Source organism: Danio rerio, chromosome 13 (genome assembly GCF_049306965.1).
Source record: "Danio rerio strain Tuebingen ecotype United States chromosome 13, GRCz12tu, whole genome shotgun sequence".
Taxonomy (NCBI): domain Eukaryota; kingdom Metazoa; phylum Chordata; class Actinopteri; order Cypriniformes; family Danionidae; genus Danio; species Danio rerio.
This window is the reverse complement of record NC_133188.1, coordinates 41,211,126-41,228,310: the sequence shown is the minus strand read 5'-3', so window position 1 is coordinate 41,228,310 and position 17,185 is coordinate 41,211,126. Positions and strand designations below refer to the sequence as shown.

The 17,185-nt window shown below is 35.6% G+C and overlaps 1 protein-coding gene across 7 annotated transcripts in view; it reads left to right on the top strand.

Annotated features, from left to right (window-relative positions):
* Nucleotides 1-17,185, top strand: part of eys (eyes shut homolog) — a 522,196-nt gene that overhangs the window by 438,313 nt on the left and 66,698 nt on the right. For all 7 annotated transcript variants that reach the window (XM_073920212.1, XM_073920209.1, XM_073920210.1 and 4 more), the window contains one exon: nucleotides 326-476. In XM_073920212.1, the coding sequence (XP_073776313.1) occupies nucleotides 326-476 (151 nt within the window). The remainder of the gene's footprint in view (nucleotides 1-325; nucleotides 477-17,185) is intronic.

Genomic DNA, 17,185 nt, shown 5'->3' with positions numbered 1-17,185 from the left:
ATTAATCAATGCCGTATGTTTTATATACTATCAAATGTCTACAATCATGTACATGATGATTGAAATGTATCTGCTTTATGTACATTTTCTGTAAGTTCGAATTTGGTATTTCATTACTATAATCCAGTTGAAAGGAATAGATATTTTATTTCATTTATATATTGATTGAATCAGATGAGAACCAGCATTTGAGTGTCTTCATGGATTCAGTATGACTGAAAAAGGGTTTCTAGCCACAAATTAAAACAGGTCATCTCTAAATCTCATTATGATAAGCTATGAATGAAAGCTTTCTCATCTCTTTATATTCCCTCTGCCCTTTTAGGCCGCGAGCAGGATTTGGGAGAGCGTTTTCTACATGTGTTTCTCCAGAATGCAAGAGCCGTGGCCAGGCTGGGTTGCGGCGCTGCTCACATTTTGACTGCCGTGGCTGCTCAGAATATTAGGATCGATAGTTTGGTGGCAATTACAGTGAGGTGAGAGTTTTTTCATTTATTTTACAACAGCAAAAAAATAACCCAGACTAAGATTGCTCGATTATGGGAAATCAAAATCATTATTATTTTGGTAAATATTTTAATCAAGATTATTTAAAAATATATATTATAAATGGGCCATGACCAAAAAGATTTGGTCAAATAATTTTTTTTCCCTGTAAATAAGGTTGCTATTACATGCAGACATATTCACTCCAAAAATTCAACTTGATTTGTTTCTTATTAAAGCTAGGTCAATAATTAAGATCAATCAGTGATTTTTGCATTTTTTTTGATTGATTAATAATAATAAAAACAGTCAGCATCAGGAATATAGTGCGCTGTCATTTTAAGAGCTGCACAGTTCCGATTTATGATTTCACTTTCACATTTTCATTCTCAATTCTTTGTGTTTGTTTATTGCAAAACACACAAATTAATGTTTTTTTCATAATCATAGGATTATAAAAATCAGAATTGTATTTTGATTAATTGAACAGCCCTAGCCCAGACTTATTCCTAATATATAGCTGACTAGTGGCTAATTCGTACAAATTCGTACGATTTCAGTTGTACAAAATGATACGATTTTAAAAAGGAGGCGTGGCACCTAACCCCAACCGTCATTGGGGGATAAGCAAATCGTACTAAATTGTACGAATTAGATTGTACGAATTCATACGAATTAGCCAGTAAATGAAAAAGTTACTAATTGCCGTGAGATTGTGTTGGAAATACAGTTGAAGTCAGAATTATTAGCCCCCTTTTGATTTTTTCTTCTTTTTTAAATATTTCCCAAATTATGTTAAACAGAGCAAGGAAATTTTCACAGTATGTCTGATAATATTTTTTCTACTGGAAAAAGTCTTATTTGTTTTACTTCGGCTTGAATAAAAACAGTTATTAATTTTTTAAAAAACATTTTTGGGACAAAATTATCAGCCCCTTTAAGCTAATTTTTTTCCGATAGTTGACAGAACAAACCATCGTTATACAATAACTTGCCTAATTACCCTAACCTGCCTAGTACACCTAATTAACCCAGTTAAGCCTTTAAATATCACTTTAAGCTATATAGAAGTGTCTTGAAAAATATCTAGTAAAATATTATTATGTTATGTTAAAACTATTATGCTTAGAAATGTGCTGAAACAATCTTCCCTCCATTAAACAGAAATTAGGGAAAAGAATAAACAGGGGCGCTAATAATTCAGGGGGGCTAATAATTCTGACTTCAACTGTATGTTCTCCCTGGTAAGTTTTGCTACACATTTCTTATGAAACATCCACAGGAGGACAATATTTCTTTGCATGCATCAACATAAAAAATACTCTGAACCTAAGCAAGTGTTAGCAATATTAGCAAGCACACACAAAAAAAAAAACACTTAATTAAGCTACCACAATGTTATACATAGTCTTGACATGGCTTTGAGCTCAATGTATGATGCTGAGCTAGTAAAATATATCTTAATTATCAGTAATCTGCTCCTCTGATAATCTGTGAGGAAAAAGACAATTGTGGTTGGGTTTTTACGTCCTTGTAGTGTTAATTTCACCTAGAAACTGCATCAATAGGTTTTGTAGAAATTATTTATTTGATTTACAAAAAGTTTTTAAGGTAAGTGGTTGCAAAAAAATGTATATAAGCTAAACACGAGCTGAAGCTACTAAATTTAATTACTAAATATAATTTTTTTGTTTAAATTCAGCCCACATAAATGTTTTGCAACCACTTACCTCAACAAATTGTAAATTAGTAAAAAATCCAATGAATTTTTTCAGTGTATTACAAATAGGCTTTGTTTGTCCAAAAGTCTCTTTCATAGTATTTCGTGATGTTTTAAAACACTATTAAAGCCAAAATGAAGATAATAATGTTAACAGTCATATTGAGTATTGTTTTAATCTAAATCTTATTTTAAAGTTTCATGAAACCCCTGTGTTTTTCAGCTGCTAATTCTCACCTAAGATTTTGTACAGATTCAAGAAATACAGTAAAACAACCCATAAAACATAGACCCTTTTTTTTGCATAATAGGCTCTTTAAGAACTACTGGTTTATAAAACCAGGAAGAATGTTTAAAAGGTCTTATAATAATTTAATGATATTTAAAAGCATTGTAGTCTCTGAACAAATGGCACATGTCAATTTAGTAGAGTAGAACTAATTAAGTTCATGTGTTTGTTTTGTTTGGGATCATGAAGAACTAATTAAGTTCATGTGTTTGTTTTGTTTGGGATCATGAAGAACTAATTCAGTTCATGTGTTCGTTTTGTTTGGGATCATGTAGTGTTCTCATTTTCTCATATGTTTATTTTTTATTTTAAGTATATATTTTAGTTAGGGTGACACAGTGGCTCAGTGGTTAGTACTGTCGCCTCACAGCGAGAAGGTTGTTGGTTCAAGTCCCGGCTGGGCCAGTTGCCATTTCTGTGTGGAGTTTGCCTGTTCTCCCTGTGTTGGCGTGGGTTTCCTCCGGGTGTTCCGGTTTCCCCCTCTGTAGGTGAATTGAATAAACTAAATTGGCCATAGTGTATGTGTGTGAATGAGTGTGTATGTTTCCTAGTACTGGGTTGCGGCTGTAACTGTATCCAATGTGTAAAACATAAGCTGGATAAATTGGTGGTTCATTCCGCTGTGGCAACCCCTGACGAATAAAGGGACTGAGCCGAAGGAAAATGAATGAATGAATGAATATTTTTCAGTTGAAGAAGACAAGAATGTGTACTTGTGTGATTCATGTTTACTGCAGAGGTGTATATGAAATATGTTCATAAAAGCTTCATACACAGTCTTATTTTGCACGTGTTGATAGTCAAACTTTAGTTTATGTCCAAAATTAATAAATAAATAAAAACTTGGTCACACACTAAATGACACTCTGAATTTGCATAAAAAATGTATATAATTAACTTAAAGTAAATGCTTTGTTTTTTATTTTCCTTTTTCATATCTGTCATGAGCAATTTAAACTGATTTTATCAAAATCTATTTTAAAAGCAGCAAAACCAAACAAAACAATCACGAGAACATGATCAAAAAAAAATTTTCAATGTGACCTTCACATCAAAAAGAAAAGCTGAAATCTGTTTTCATAAAGAACAATCCCCAGGGAAATTAAAGTATCATTAAAGCACCAACATATGTTTGTTTTTTTCATGTTCAGAAGTCAACCCTATACATCTCTCCTATACTGTATGCCAATTTGAAATGCTCCAGCAGTATATCATAGCTTCTTTTTAATATTGAGAGTGTTATCACTTATAAATGACAGCAGCTCTATTCTAGGCTTTTTGTTTGAGTGTTTGCTGGGTGAATCACATGCCTGGGACTCATGAGTTTTGACATGTGAATGCCAAGGGAGTCACATCAAAGCTGCTTTTATATATGCTTTTTTATATGGCTCGGATTTAATATCTTTCTTTGTAGTAATTTTCATAATCACACGGCAACAGTAAAACTTACTGCTACATGTTAGTCTTTGTTCATTTCGGTGCATAATAATAATGCTAATTAACATTATCTTGAGGGAGCCGGTCTCCACTTGTACATAATTCCATAATTAATATAATGAAATGAACAAATATACAACAGCTCGAATAGGAGATGCATTTAAGGACACCATCTTGCATTATTACTGTTACAGTTTTTAAGATGTCTTAAGTGAATTTGACCGTGCTTGAATATTTTGCGAAAGTAATTTGCATAAGAATTCAAATGGCTTGAATGTCAAGAAGCTGTTAATAGAATTTCATTTAGTTTCTATTAGTGTAACTATTGTTATTACATTTTAAGTGAGTCATTATATATATAATTAGGTAAAGAAAATTATAATAATTAAATAAAAAAACGACATCCACAAATCAGAAAAAGTTGGGACAGAATGGAAAGCACAGTAAAGGATTTCTAAATTTACTTTGTATATTATTGAGACAATACAACAGCATATTATTTAATGTGTTCCTCATGCTTTTTATATATATATATATATATATATATATATATATATATATATATATATATATATATATATATATATATTTAAATAAACATGTATTACAATTTTGGTTTATGCAAAATGTTTCTACTTGGAGAGACTTTGTAATGTTGCCATTCATTTTCACAAGACTTAAAGGACGTTTAAAGAGTTCACACTTAGATATTGTTTGACAAATGTTAGCAGATTTGGCATGCTGTCCCGGGAGAGAACCCTGAGCTCAGAGATAGTTGAGTCCAGGGCTCCTGCCTAGTCAATAGAGCATGTATGGGGAGTACGAGATCAGGTGGTTCTCGAGAGCTCCCCGTGGTAAAGGAGGAAAGGAGGAGAAGGGGTGGATGGGGGGTTTCTTTGGAAACGAAGGTAAGGGAGTAGTTCTAGCTAGGCTACTTATAGTGAGTTTGAGTTAATCTAATTGGCTAGATGATTGTAGATTCGTGCTTCTCTCGAAATTATTTTTGAAACTTCACTTCGACACTGAAGACACCAAGTGATAAAGTGTTTCAGGAACAATTTTGTCCCATTCTTCCTGCAAACAAGTCTTAAGGCAGGAAACAGTACGGAGTCTTCAATGTCGCATTTTCCACATATTCTCTATCCATTTCTCTTAAAAATAATCCCTGAAATATTGATTCATCTGACCACAGTACACATTTCTACTTTGTGATAGTTATCCCAGACGCTTCCAAGCCCAGAAAAAGTCAACGGTGATTTTGGACGCTGTTAACATAGGGCTTCCTTTTGACACAGTACAGTTTTAACTGGCATTTGTGGATTTAGCTTCATATTGTGGTACTTGACAAAGGTTTTCCAAAGTAGTCCTGAGCCCGTGTGGTGTTGTTGCTTTTAGATAAATGACGATTCTTGATGCAGTGCAGTGTGGAGATGACGGTTGTTCAGCTTAGGCTGTTTGCACACTAAAATTCCTCCAGATTCTTTGAATCTTTTAATTATGGTATGCACTGTTGAAGGTAAAATATCCAAATGTCTTTCTATTTTTCTTTGAGGAACATTGTTTTTAAACATTTTAATAATGTTCTCATGTATTTGTTGGCAAACTGGCGATCCTCTGCCCATCTTTACTCCTAATGGACTTTTATTAACTAGCTGTACTTTTGTTTTGCGGATGCGTACAGTAGTCTTTGGCCACTGCTTTCAATTGTATATTTGATGCTTTTCTTGAACAGCTTTTCTCCCATAGGGGATGTGTTTAGATGCCAAGCACTTCTAACTTAACAATCCGACAGCCTGGATCAGTTTTCTCTAGATATTCCTGCTGTCTTGTTTGACTCAGTGGTCTCATCTCTTAGGACTTGGAGAAGGTTTCTCTCCTTCTGTCACTTGTCTGTATAGAAATACTCTGGCTGATGGAATGGAGATATTGTCAGATGTGCCATCTGCACTTTTCTGAATGTCTGCTTGCTTTGTTCTCAATATTTCCACCGAATGAGTCATTCTTTTGACATTGGCACATCTATGCTCAATATTATTTTGAATGATGTTGTGAGGCACTGTGCAGAATGTGCTTATAATCCTTTGGAAATAACTGCAGATGGTAAAATGAGAAATTAATTCATTTGACATCTTTAAGCTAGAGCGTCAGTAGCAGTTAAAGGGATAGTTCATCCATATACCCACATAATGTACATACATACATATACATATAATGGTATTCTTATTTTATTTAATTCAAACTATTTTATTGGCGAGGCAGTGGCGCAGTAGGAAGTGCTGTCGCCTCACAGCAAGAAGGTTGCTTGGTCGCTGGTTCTGAACCTCGGCTCAGTTGGCGTTTCTGTGTGGAGTTTGCATGTTCTCCCTGCCTTCGCGTGGGTTTCTTCCAGGTGCTCCCGTTTCCCCCACAGTCCAAAGACATGCTGTACAGGTGAATTGGGTAGGCTAAATTGTACGTAGTGTGTGTGTGTGAATGTGTGTGTATGTGTGTGTGAATGTTTCCCAGAGATGGGTTGCGGCTGGAAGGGCATCCGCTGCATAAAATTTGCTGGATAAGTTGGCGGTTCATTCCGCTGTGGCGACCCTGGATTAATAAAGGGACTAAGCCGACAAGAAAATGAATGAATGAAAAATTATTTCATATAATTGCCTTCATATAGTTGTATAATGAAATTGATGTCAATGGATGTTTGGGTCCCTCAGTGTCCCTTACTGAATTTGTTTAAAAAGAAATAAAAAAAAGAATATATTAATGCAACAGAAATAAGTGATACTACAGATTGTAAAATGTTAAATTAATTAATTTGCAGCATCAGTAGTTTAACTATATTTACAGATCTAAATAATATGTATACAAGGTGGGCCATTTATATGGATACACCTTAATAAAATGAAAATGGTTGGTGATATATTAACGTCCTGTTTGTGGCACATTAGTATATGTGAGGGGGCAAACTTTTCAAGATGGGTGGTGACCATGGTGGCCATTTTGAAGTCGGCCATCTTGGGTCCAACTTTTGTTTTTTTAAAAGAAAGAGGGTCATTTGACACATCAAACTTATTGGTGTGCTTGGTTTAACGTAACTTTATTCTTCTATGAGTTATTAACAAGTTTCTTACCACTTATAAAATGTGTTCAATGTGCTGCCCATTGTGTTGGATTGTCAATGCAATCCTCTTCCCCCCCACTTCACAAACTGATAGCAACACCACAGGAGAAATGCCAGCACAGGCTTTCAGTATCCATAGTTTCAGGTGCTGCACATCTTGTATCTTCACACCATAGACAACAAAGGTAGTGGGGCCATACCTCATCAACGGAAACCTCAAGGCCACTGGATATTTGAAAATGCTACATGATGATGTGTTTCCCTCTTTATGCACTGAAGCTGGCATGTTCCCTGAGTTTTTCCAGCAAGATGGTGCACCACCACATTATGGGTGTCAGGGCCGAGCATTTACTAGATGAACAGTTTCCTGAAAAGGGGATTGGTCATCGTGGGCCAGTTGAATGGCCCCCAAGATCTCCTGATCTGATCCCCATAGACTTTTATCTTTGGGGTCATCTGAAGGCAATTGTGTACGGTGTGAAGATACAAGATGTGCAGGTCTTGTAACCTGCGGTCTGTGTGGGTCCTAAAGCCCCAGTATAGTGATGAGACATTAAACCGAGGTCCTGTTTCTGTGGTGGTTAAAAATCCTAGGATGTCCTTATAAAAAAAGAGTAAGGGTTTAACCCTGGCATCCTGGCCAAACTTGCCCACTGCCCTCTGTCCATCATGGCCTCTTAACCTTCCCTATATCATAATTGGCTTCATCACTTTGTCTCTGAGTCTCTCGGTGTGCAGTCGACGCAATATGGCTGCCATGGCATCATCCAGGTGGATGATGCACACTGAGAATCCCCCCAATAACGTGTAAAGTGCTTTGAGTGTCCAGAAAACCTCTATATATATATATATATATATATATATATGTGTGTGTGTGTGTGTGTGTGTGTGTGTGTGTGTGTGTGTGTGCGTGCGTGCGTGCGTGCGTGTGTGTGTGTGTGTAAATGTGAAAGCGAACCGCACAAAGAACAACATTGTAACAATTTCAATCGCTGTTTTGGAACAAAACAATCGATCGACAGGTGTGAAACCTTAAAACTAGACACGTTATTTGTTCAAATTAAATTAAAATAAATTCACAATTCTATATATTTAAAAAAAATATATCTAAAAATATATTAAAAAAACTTTAAACTTAACTTTTATTTCAGCTAGTTGCCATTGTAATCCTTTAGTGTTGCAAAGCACAGGCATGAAGCAAGAAATACAAGACTTGAATTGTATTCTGACAAGTCAGCAGGTGGCATATGATAACAGTCAAAAAAGTGTCTTAAGCATTTAAACTGTGCATTTGTATAAAGCGTCTTTAAAAGCAGCAAGGTTCAACAGCAAGTTCGACGGCATCAAAAGAAATCCATCTCTAGTTAAAAATTGAAGCAGCAATTGACACAGCATGATGTCTGAAGCAGTGAGCAGAAGACTGTGCTGAATTGGCCAATGTGCACCAGCAAGTAAACCCTTTTAAAAGGAGTGCAGTATTGTCATTTAAATAACATTAAGATAGCAGCAAGTTAAAGACGTCATTACAAACAAACACACATGCACCATGCTGTGCCGACAACTCAAGCTAAAAGGCAGCTTGGAGACTTTTATTCACCTGTTGGCATTCTACAAAGTGTTTTGCATTCACATTTGAAAAAGAAAAAAATATATTGTAAAAAAAAAACTGTGAATGAAATGTATCCTGTCATACATTTTTTCTTTGTGTTCATGTGATATAAAAAGAAAAGTAATAAAAATCCAAATGCAGATTTCATTTGGTAACATCATTGTACTCAACATGTATATTATCATCAACTTAATTTAACAGACTAATAAATGATTTGTTTTTATGAATAACAAGGGTTAAGCCTTAATGTTGTTTAATGTGTCTGTGAGGTTTCATCTTAAAATACCTCCAAAATAATGGAAGCAGAAACCTGCTCTTTTTGTCAGAGTCTCTGTAAATGTAAATGAGCTGCTGCTCCTCTCCCCCATTTCAGAAGAGGGCAGAGCCTTTACAACCTTTGTGGTATAGATTCAGCAAGATACTGGAAATATTCCTCAGAGATGTTCGTCCATTTTGACATGATAACATCACGCTGTTGCTGCAGATTTGTCGGCTGCACATCCATGAATCTGCCGTTCCACCACATAGCAAAGGTGCTCGGTTGAGTACAGTTGAGTACAGTGAACTCATTGTCATGTTCAAGAAAGCAGTCTGAGATGATTCGCACTTTATGACATGGCGCGTTATCCTGCTAAAAGTAGCCATCAAAAGATGGGTACACTGTAGATTTGTCTGTTCCAACTGATCTATCCTAGAGGCTCTATCTACTGGACATTATTAGTTGGGAATACACCACAGCCAAAATAAATGGTGCCATTAAAAAACAAACTGTACAATTTTGGTTAAATATGAGAGAGACTGTATCATTTATGTTTCAATCATGATTTTGTACTTATTAATACAATATTACTGTTTTTATTTTATTTTACATTTTTTGCTGGGTGGATCTTGGGCTTTGTTTAAAATCAAAATGCTTAATAAAAAAAAGAATAAAAAAAACATGGGTACACTGTGGTCAAAATGGGATGGACATGGTCAGCAACTATACTCAGGTAGGCTGTGGCATTGACACGATGCTCAGTTGGAACTATTTGGCCCAAAAAACTATGCCCCACACCATTACACCACCACCACCCCCAGACTAAACCTTTGATACAAGACAGGATGGATCCATACTTTACATTAAAAGAAAAAAGTTTTATTAAATATTAATATTCATTAAAATAAGAGTGCAGTTGCCTAACATCTTCAGTAGTAGAATAGAATAGAATAGAATAGAATAGAATAGAATAGAATAGAATAGAATAGAATAGAACAGAATAGAACAGAATAGAACATAATTGAATAGAAGAGAATAATGCATTTAAATGAATGTGAGAATTTTTTTTTTTTTTTTTTTTTTTTTACTTTGATTTAATATATTTTTTTCCCTTAAAACATTTATTATCGTATACTTGGTTAATCATTTATCAAGCTTGTTTCAAGCTTGACATGCAGCATATATGAAGTGAATATATATATGAAGTATAACAGAGCCCCTTTGGGTTGATTGTGATCACAATATCTTGCCATTTTCATCTCTGTCTGTGCACCATGTCCCTGACCCTCACGCACTGACACGAGCGTCTAATCTCCTCCTCCTGTCAGACGGTGAGAATAAAGCTGGCATTGTGGATATCAATAATTCTGCCTCTTGATTTTGAGGTCATCTCCGTGGGTCTGCAGAAGCAGTGGAGATCTGATGAGATCAGGCGTTGCGTGATTCTGGATCAAGGTCAGCCAAATGGCTCTTAGGCAGAATGTTAATGCAGCTGAAAGGAATGTGCTACCTTTCATTAGAGGAGATTGTCTGAATGGAATGTTAATTAATTATTTCTTTTTAATTACCTTGATTAAGTTGCTGTTTTTATTTATTAGGCGCGGTGTGCATGACTAATGTGCATGTGTTTTTTTTTAGGTTCTATAATTTATATTATATTATTGAGTTTGTCGGAGCTTTGATTCCTCTTTTTACTTTCATTTTAATAGATTTTTGTAGTTTGTTTTTGAATTTTGTTTTTGATTGTTTTTGTCTAATTTTAAAATATCCAAATGTTTTTTAATCATTTGAAGGATTTTTTTTTTTTCTGTTTCCGTTTTGATTTCAGTTTAAGTCATTTTAGTTGTAGTTAGGTTGTGCATTTTTGTTATTGTTGTTAGTTCTTGTATGTAAATCTTTCATTTCTGTTAGCGATTATGTTTTTAACTCATGGTTAAATGTTTTATTTTTTAACCAGATCATTTTATATTGTTATTGTTCTATTTTCATTTTATAGTGAATAAATAGATATTCAGAAGCCAGAATTTTTGTAGAGTCCAGTAATTTTTCATTAGTTGTTTAAATGTGTTTATTCCTATTGTCTTCATTTCATTTTAGATTATATTGTAGTTTTAGTTAGTTATTTTAGTTTTAGCTTAAACTAAATGAAAATGAGAAATATTTTCTTGGAAACTAGCTGAAATAATTTTTGATTATGATTTTAGTTAACAACAATTACCCTGACCAAAAGTCCATAGACATGATAATATAAACAATTGCTAACTCAGCTTTTCATCAATTCTTATTTTCATAATCATCTATTGCCTTGGGCTTAGTCTTTATTTTTAGAGGTCGCCACATCAGAAAGAACCGACCAAATATTCTGGCATATGTTTTACACAGCGAATGCCCTTCCAGCCTCAACCCATCACTGGGAAACTCCCATACACACTCATTCACACACACACACACACACACACACTCATACACTACGGCCAATTTAGTTTATTAAATTCACCTATAGTGCATGTATTTGGAGTGTGAGTGAAACCAAAGCACCCGGAGGAAACTCACGCCAACAATGGGAGAACATGCAAACTCCACACAGAAATGCCAACTGGCCCAGCCAGGACTCAAACCAGTAAGCTTCTTGCTGTGAGGTGACAGTGCTAACCACTGATCCAATTCTGTACAGTATATCCCTAAATTCTGATTGAACATGGCTATTTTTTGTTGTTTTTGTTGTTAAGACATGATGATGACTGACAGAACAAGATGAGAAATTTTACATGTTTGAACTGTTTTACTATAGTGCAAAAATTACATAATTACATATACAATTTATAATACTGTTTTTATAAACAACATCTGTCTAGTAATAAATTGTATTGAGAGGTAAAGTCGTGTTTAAGCTGCCAGCAAATCCTTTATACAGAACACAAGATAAAGACATGTAATATATTTATAGTTATAGCATAAGTTGCATTACAATAATTATAGCTATATAATTACAGTGCACAATTATATAAACAGTTATAAAAAATGTAAAAAACAACAAAGTAATTATTATAAACAACATATGTTGAGTAATAAATTGCATTGAGAGAGAAATAAAAGTCATGTTTGAGTTGGCAGCAAATCCTATAAACAGCTATTTTTACCAGTATTCCCTAAAATTTAAAAATATGCGCACATCAAAAATTTGATTACACCCTCTTTAAAAAATGTATATTGTGATCAATTTCTTTGTGAATACAATATATTTTGGTGTATTTAAACAAAACATGAAACATTTCACTTCATGAAACAGTTATATTCATCAAAAAAAGACATTTTAGCAGTAGAATGATAATACATTCAAATGAGGTGTTGCAAAAAAAGTTACAAACTACAAAATTTCAACATGATTAAATATTTTATGATTGTCTTGATTTATCCTCTTTATTAAAATTGTTTTTAATATTTTTCCCTAACAGCCGGCACGGTGGCTCATTGGTTAGCACTGTCGCCCAACAGCAAAAAGGTCGCTGGTGTGTGGAGTTTGCATGTTCTCCCTGTGTTCATGTGGGTTTCTTTCGGGTGCTCCAGTTTCCCCAACTGTAAAAAGACATGCGCTATAGGTGTGAATTGGATGAACTAAATTGGCCGTAGTGTATGAGTGTGTGTGGGAATGAGTGTGTATGGATGTTTCCCAGGACTCAATTGCAGTTAGAAGGGCATCTGCTGCATAAAGCATATGCTGGAATAGTTAGGAGTTCATTCCACTGTGGCGACCTCTAAAATAGAGACTAAACCTAAGAAAAATGAATGGATGTTTTCCTAACATTTTTTAATTGGGGTGTACTACTTTTTGCACCATGAGTTAATAAGTTAATAAGTCCTAAGTGAATTGTTTTGATTATTTCCTTTTTTGGAAATATTAAATACAATTTTATAGTAATAGTCTCTGAAAATAACCAGCTTCTAATGGTCAAATCTGCAGAAACACTTTGATAGACATTCTAATAATAATAATGATGATGATGATGATGATTCCTTACTTATTTATAGTGCTTTTCCAGACACTCAAAGAACTTTACACATTGGGGGGCATCTCCTCATCCACCACCAGTGTGCCGCATCCCCCTAGAGAAGATGTGATGGCAGCCAGATTGCGCCAGACCAGACACCCCACACCAGCTGATGGTGGAGAGGAGACAGAGTGATGAAGCCAAATATGATATGGGGATGGTTAGGAGACCATGATGGACAGAAGCCAGTGGGCAAATTTGGCCAGGATGCTGGGGTTAAACCCCTACTCTTTTCAAAGGACATCCTGGGATTTTTAACGTCCATAGAGAGTCAGGACCTCGGTTTAACGTCTCATCCAGAAGACGTTGGTCACTGAGCAGAATAGAGTCCCCTTCACTATACTGGGGCATTAGGAACCACACAGACTGCAGGTTGAGTGCCCCCTGCTGGCCTCACTAACCACTTCCAGAAGCAAAAGCTTTCCCATGTGGTTTCCCATCCAGGTACTGACCAGACACAGCCCTGCTTTGCTTAAGTGGGCGACCATGTGAGAGTTGCAGAGAGCTAGCTGCCGGCAAGAGTGTACAGCAGCAAGAGTGTTCTCTAGTGTACATGTCATTAGAGGGGGAAAGCCCCGCCCATCAGTGACAATCTCTCCCTCATTAGCATAGAGCTTTAGTCTTATTTCTGAATCTGCCACTATGCTGACAGATAGACATTTGTAGCTCTGCCCTCTTGTGAAAAGACCACAATCTCATTTGAATTTAAAGCGACAGTCACCAAAATGCCACAATAAGGATCAAAACCTAAAGGGTACATTTTAAAGGGTTATAAAACATTATCTGTGGCGTATTTTGAGCTGAAACTTCATGTACACACTCTGGGCATCGGAGACTTATTTTGTATAATTTCATCTTGTAAAAATAGGCATAATAGGTCCTCTTTAATAGAGAGCTCTGTAAAGGGTGTACTCATTTATGCTGGGCACTGTGTAAGCAATTAATGCATAAAGCAGAAATTTTAATGGTATTTTTATAAACAACTTTATGATTTGCACTCTTAATCCAGGATCCATGTAAAACATCATCATTTGGCAGCACAGTGGGACGATGCATCTGGCACAGACTGTACAACTGACAATTTATACTTTTCCCATGTGTGTGTGTGTGTTTGTTTGACTGCAGCATCAAGTTAGCAATGCTATGACACCATGTATACAAGATACTCAACCGTGATCTCCGATTTTCCATTATAATGTGGAAAAATGCAGTTTTTGGTCAGACGGATACAGATTTGTTTTGCGTAAATGTGTATTCCTCCTTCCTGCGACTTGATTTCAAACGATCGTGTTGATTATCTCAAACTCTCGGTGTGGATTTCCATCATCTCAGGCTCTGCATTGCCGGCTGTGTAAATGGTCTCTTGAAAATCAAGCACTGGAGAAAGTAATGTGAATGATTGTGTTCTGATGATATACCTGAGAGCGATGCGGGGAGTCTGAGATGCTCAAGTCTGTGTCAACGGTCTATTTGGCCAAAGTCCTTCAGCACTTGAGATGTCAATGTTTATAGATGAGGCCAGAGGAATTATGGCAGCTGTTGAGTCCCGCTGAAGAATGATTGAAAACCTTGTCAATTGTCTGTGTAACTGAAACATGTCACGTTGCCACCATTTCTTATGGATTGCTTATTAGTTTGGGGTCACGCTTTAAATGCAATATGCATTAAGCACCAGCAGAAATGCCGTTCAGGTCAGCATGCTTTTAAATATGTTTTGAATGATGTTTTAGAATGATTTTTTTAAGTAGTTGCTGTAAATAATGGTTTATGTTGTCAAATACCTAGAAAATGGGGTTATTTCTTCAACATAGGCTTGTTCTGAAAATGTAGCCCTATATACATTTCTGGAAATCGTGAATTATGTAGCCAGAAGTTTAAATGGCTGCATTTCATTCTTTAAAAGGAACAATATAGGGCGGTATGACAACATTCCTTTTCCCGCTCCTTATAAGCTGACTGCTTACCTCCTTATGGACGGCTTTTTCAGCGGTTACCAGGTTGTCCAGTTAGCTCGCCATGTTCGTCGTCAGACTTAAAACACAGAGAGGAGTTGACCATGAAGTCTTGTGAAGAACGGTTCCAGAAAGTAGGTAAGACAAAAACAGAAAACAAAAATAAAATAAACAAGTAAAAAGCAGTACTGGATTGCTTTTGAAAACTGTCAGTTGGGTTTAGGAAAATAAGTGGGTTATGGTCAATCAGTGCTTTCGAAAACACTATTGGTTGGGTTTAGGGAGAGAGGAGGGTGCGTCAGTCAGTCGACAGTGGCCTCTGGTGGATTACGTGAGAACAGCAGGCGTGAATAGCTCTTGCGAGTGAAATTTGAGATCTCAAAAAGCATACACAGCGGCCTTTGGTGGATAAATGAAAACAAAAACTGCAACAAAACGAAGCTAATTGGATGTATTTGGTGCTCTCCAGAAATATATATAGAGGTATGTTTTCAGAATGATCCCGAGTTCCATTTCTTACATCTTATGGACGTTTATTGTCTTTTTCATTTTAGTTTGGGTAATCATTTTGGCTGTGGTAATGTAAACAACATGAAATTTTAACAGAAATGTTTATATTTTGTCTCTTTTAATTTGTAAATATGTTTTATACTCAGTGTTTGAACTATACTTGGCCTTTGGGAGAGCCCACAATTTTTTCTAACGGGTTGATGGTTTGATCTTGAGAGTTCCTTGCCATGATGATGTAAGCACACACAGAAATTGGAAAATGAAAGAAACTCCATTGAAAGGGGTTCCATTTTGTCAGGTTTACCCTGCTTTCTGCTTAATTGTCCAACATGTTTACTACAGCAATGTCACAGTGTTTGAAAAAAACAACATTGTGTTGGCCTACTGTGAGAAACAACAAAACACAACGCAATATTTTTTAAAAGCCCCTAAAATTTCACAAATTATGTTTTCAGGGGAGCCCATCCCTTATTTAGGAGAGCTGCGCTCCTTCTAGCTCCCCCGTAGTTCGCACCCTCTTTACAGTACAAATATTCATATTGAAACCCACTAAAATTTGCACTTTCTCAAATAAAACTTGAACAAAATGTCATACACTTTTTGTTAACCGGCATCCATTTTATTGGCAAGGATTAACAATTATTATTACTTTTTTTTTTTTTTAAGTAAAATTTGTAAAAATTTGGCTCATTTAATAATTTATTTTTGTCCTATGAAACAAATAATTTGTTATTTTTCTGTTTCTTTATCTGTTTTTTTTCTGTTTTTTTTATTTTTATTTTTTTTTTTATAAGCATGCCAAAGGAAGTGAATCTATAATTATATGCCAAAGTTAGTTTTTCTTGTAATGACAAATGTGTAGTGAGTTGTGTTTTTATATACTTATTCATTTTGCAAAAAAAAATAATAATAATGCAGGCATCACAGTGGTGCAGTGGGTAGAACGATCGCCTCACAGCAAGAAGGCCTCTGGTTTGAGCCCCAGCTGGATCAGTTGCCATTACTGTGTGGAGTTTGCATGTTCTCTCCATGTTGGTGTGGGTTTTCTCCGGGTGCTCTGGTTTCACCCACAGTCCAAAGACGTGTGGTATAGCTGAATTGAATAAGTTAAATTGATCATAGTGCATGTGTGTGAATGCAAGAGTCTATGGCTGTTTCCCAGTAGTGAGTTGAGGCTGGAAGGGCATTGCTGCGTAACATATGCTGGAAAAGTTGGCGGTACATTCCAACTTAAGGGTGGCGACTCCTGATGAACAAAGGGACTAAGCCGAAAAGAAAATGAATGAATAATAAAGCATCAAATAATGTTTTTTCCAAAAAAAGTTAGAGTTTTGAATTGAAAGACATTTGTATTATACTATATATTTACTTAACCCTGTATAACAGTACAACCCGAAACTGTTCAAGTTGCACTTGGTTTTTGCTTGCGGTTCATTCATGACGGTGCAAACAAAAGGTCAAGCTGAGTTCATAGCTTTGATGAATACAGTATCCCACGCTGAGAGCTCTGCTCGATCCTACACATTTTATCAAATGCAATAATTCCTCTGCTATTACATTCACACAGAACTTTGCACAGCACTGTATCCATATTACTTAAGGCTAAATAGTGAGCTTAATTAATCTTCACTCTTTATATTACATGAATGTATCCACTTGATAATAAATGTCAACTTTACACTTTTAACAGCATCAATAACTAAAGATAATAATGAAAAAGAACTGATGTTAGCTTTCAGTGTTATTAAGTACACAGTTGCACATA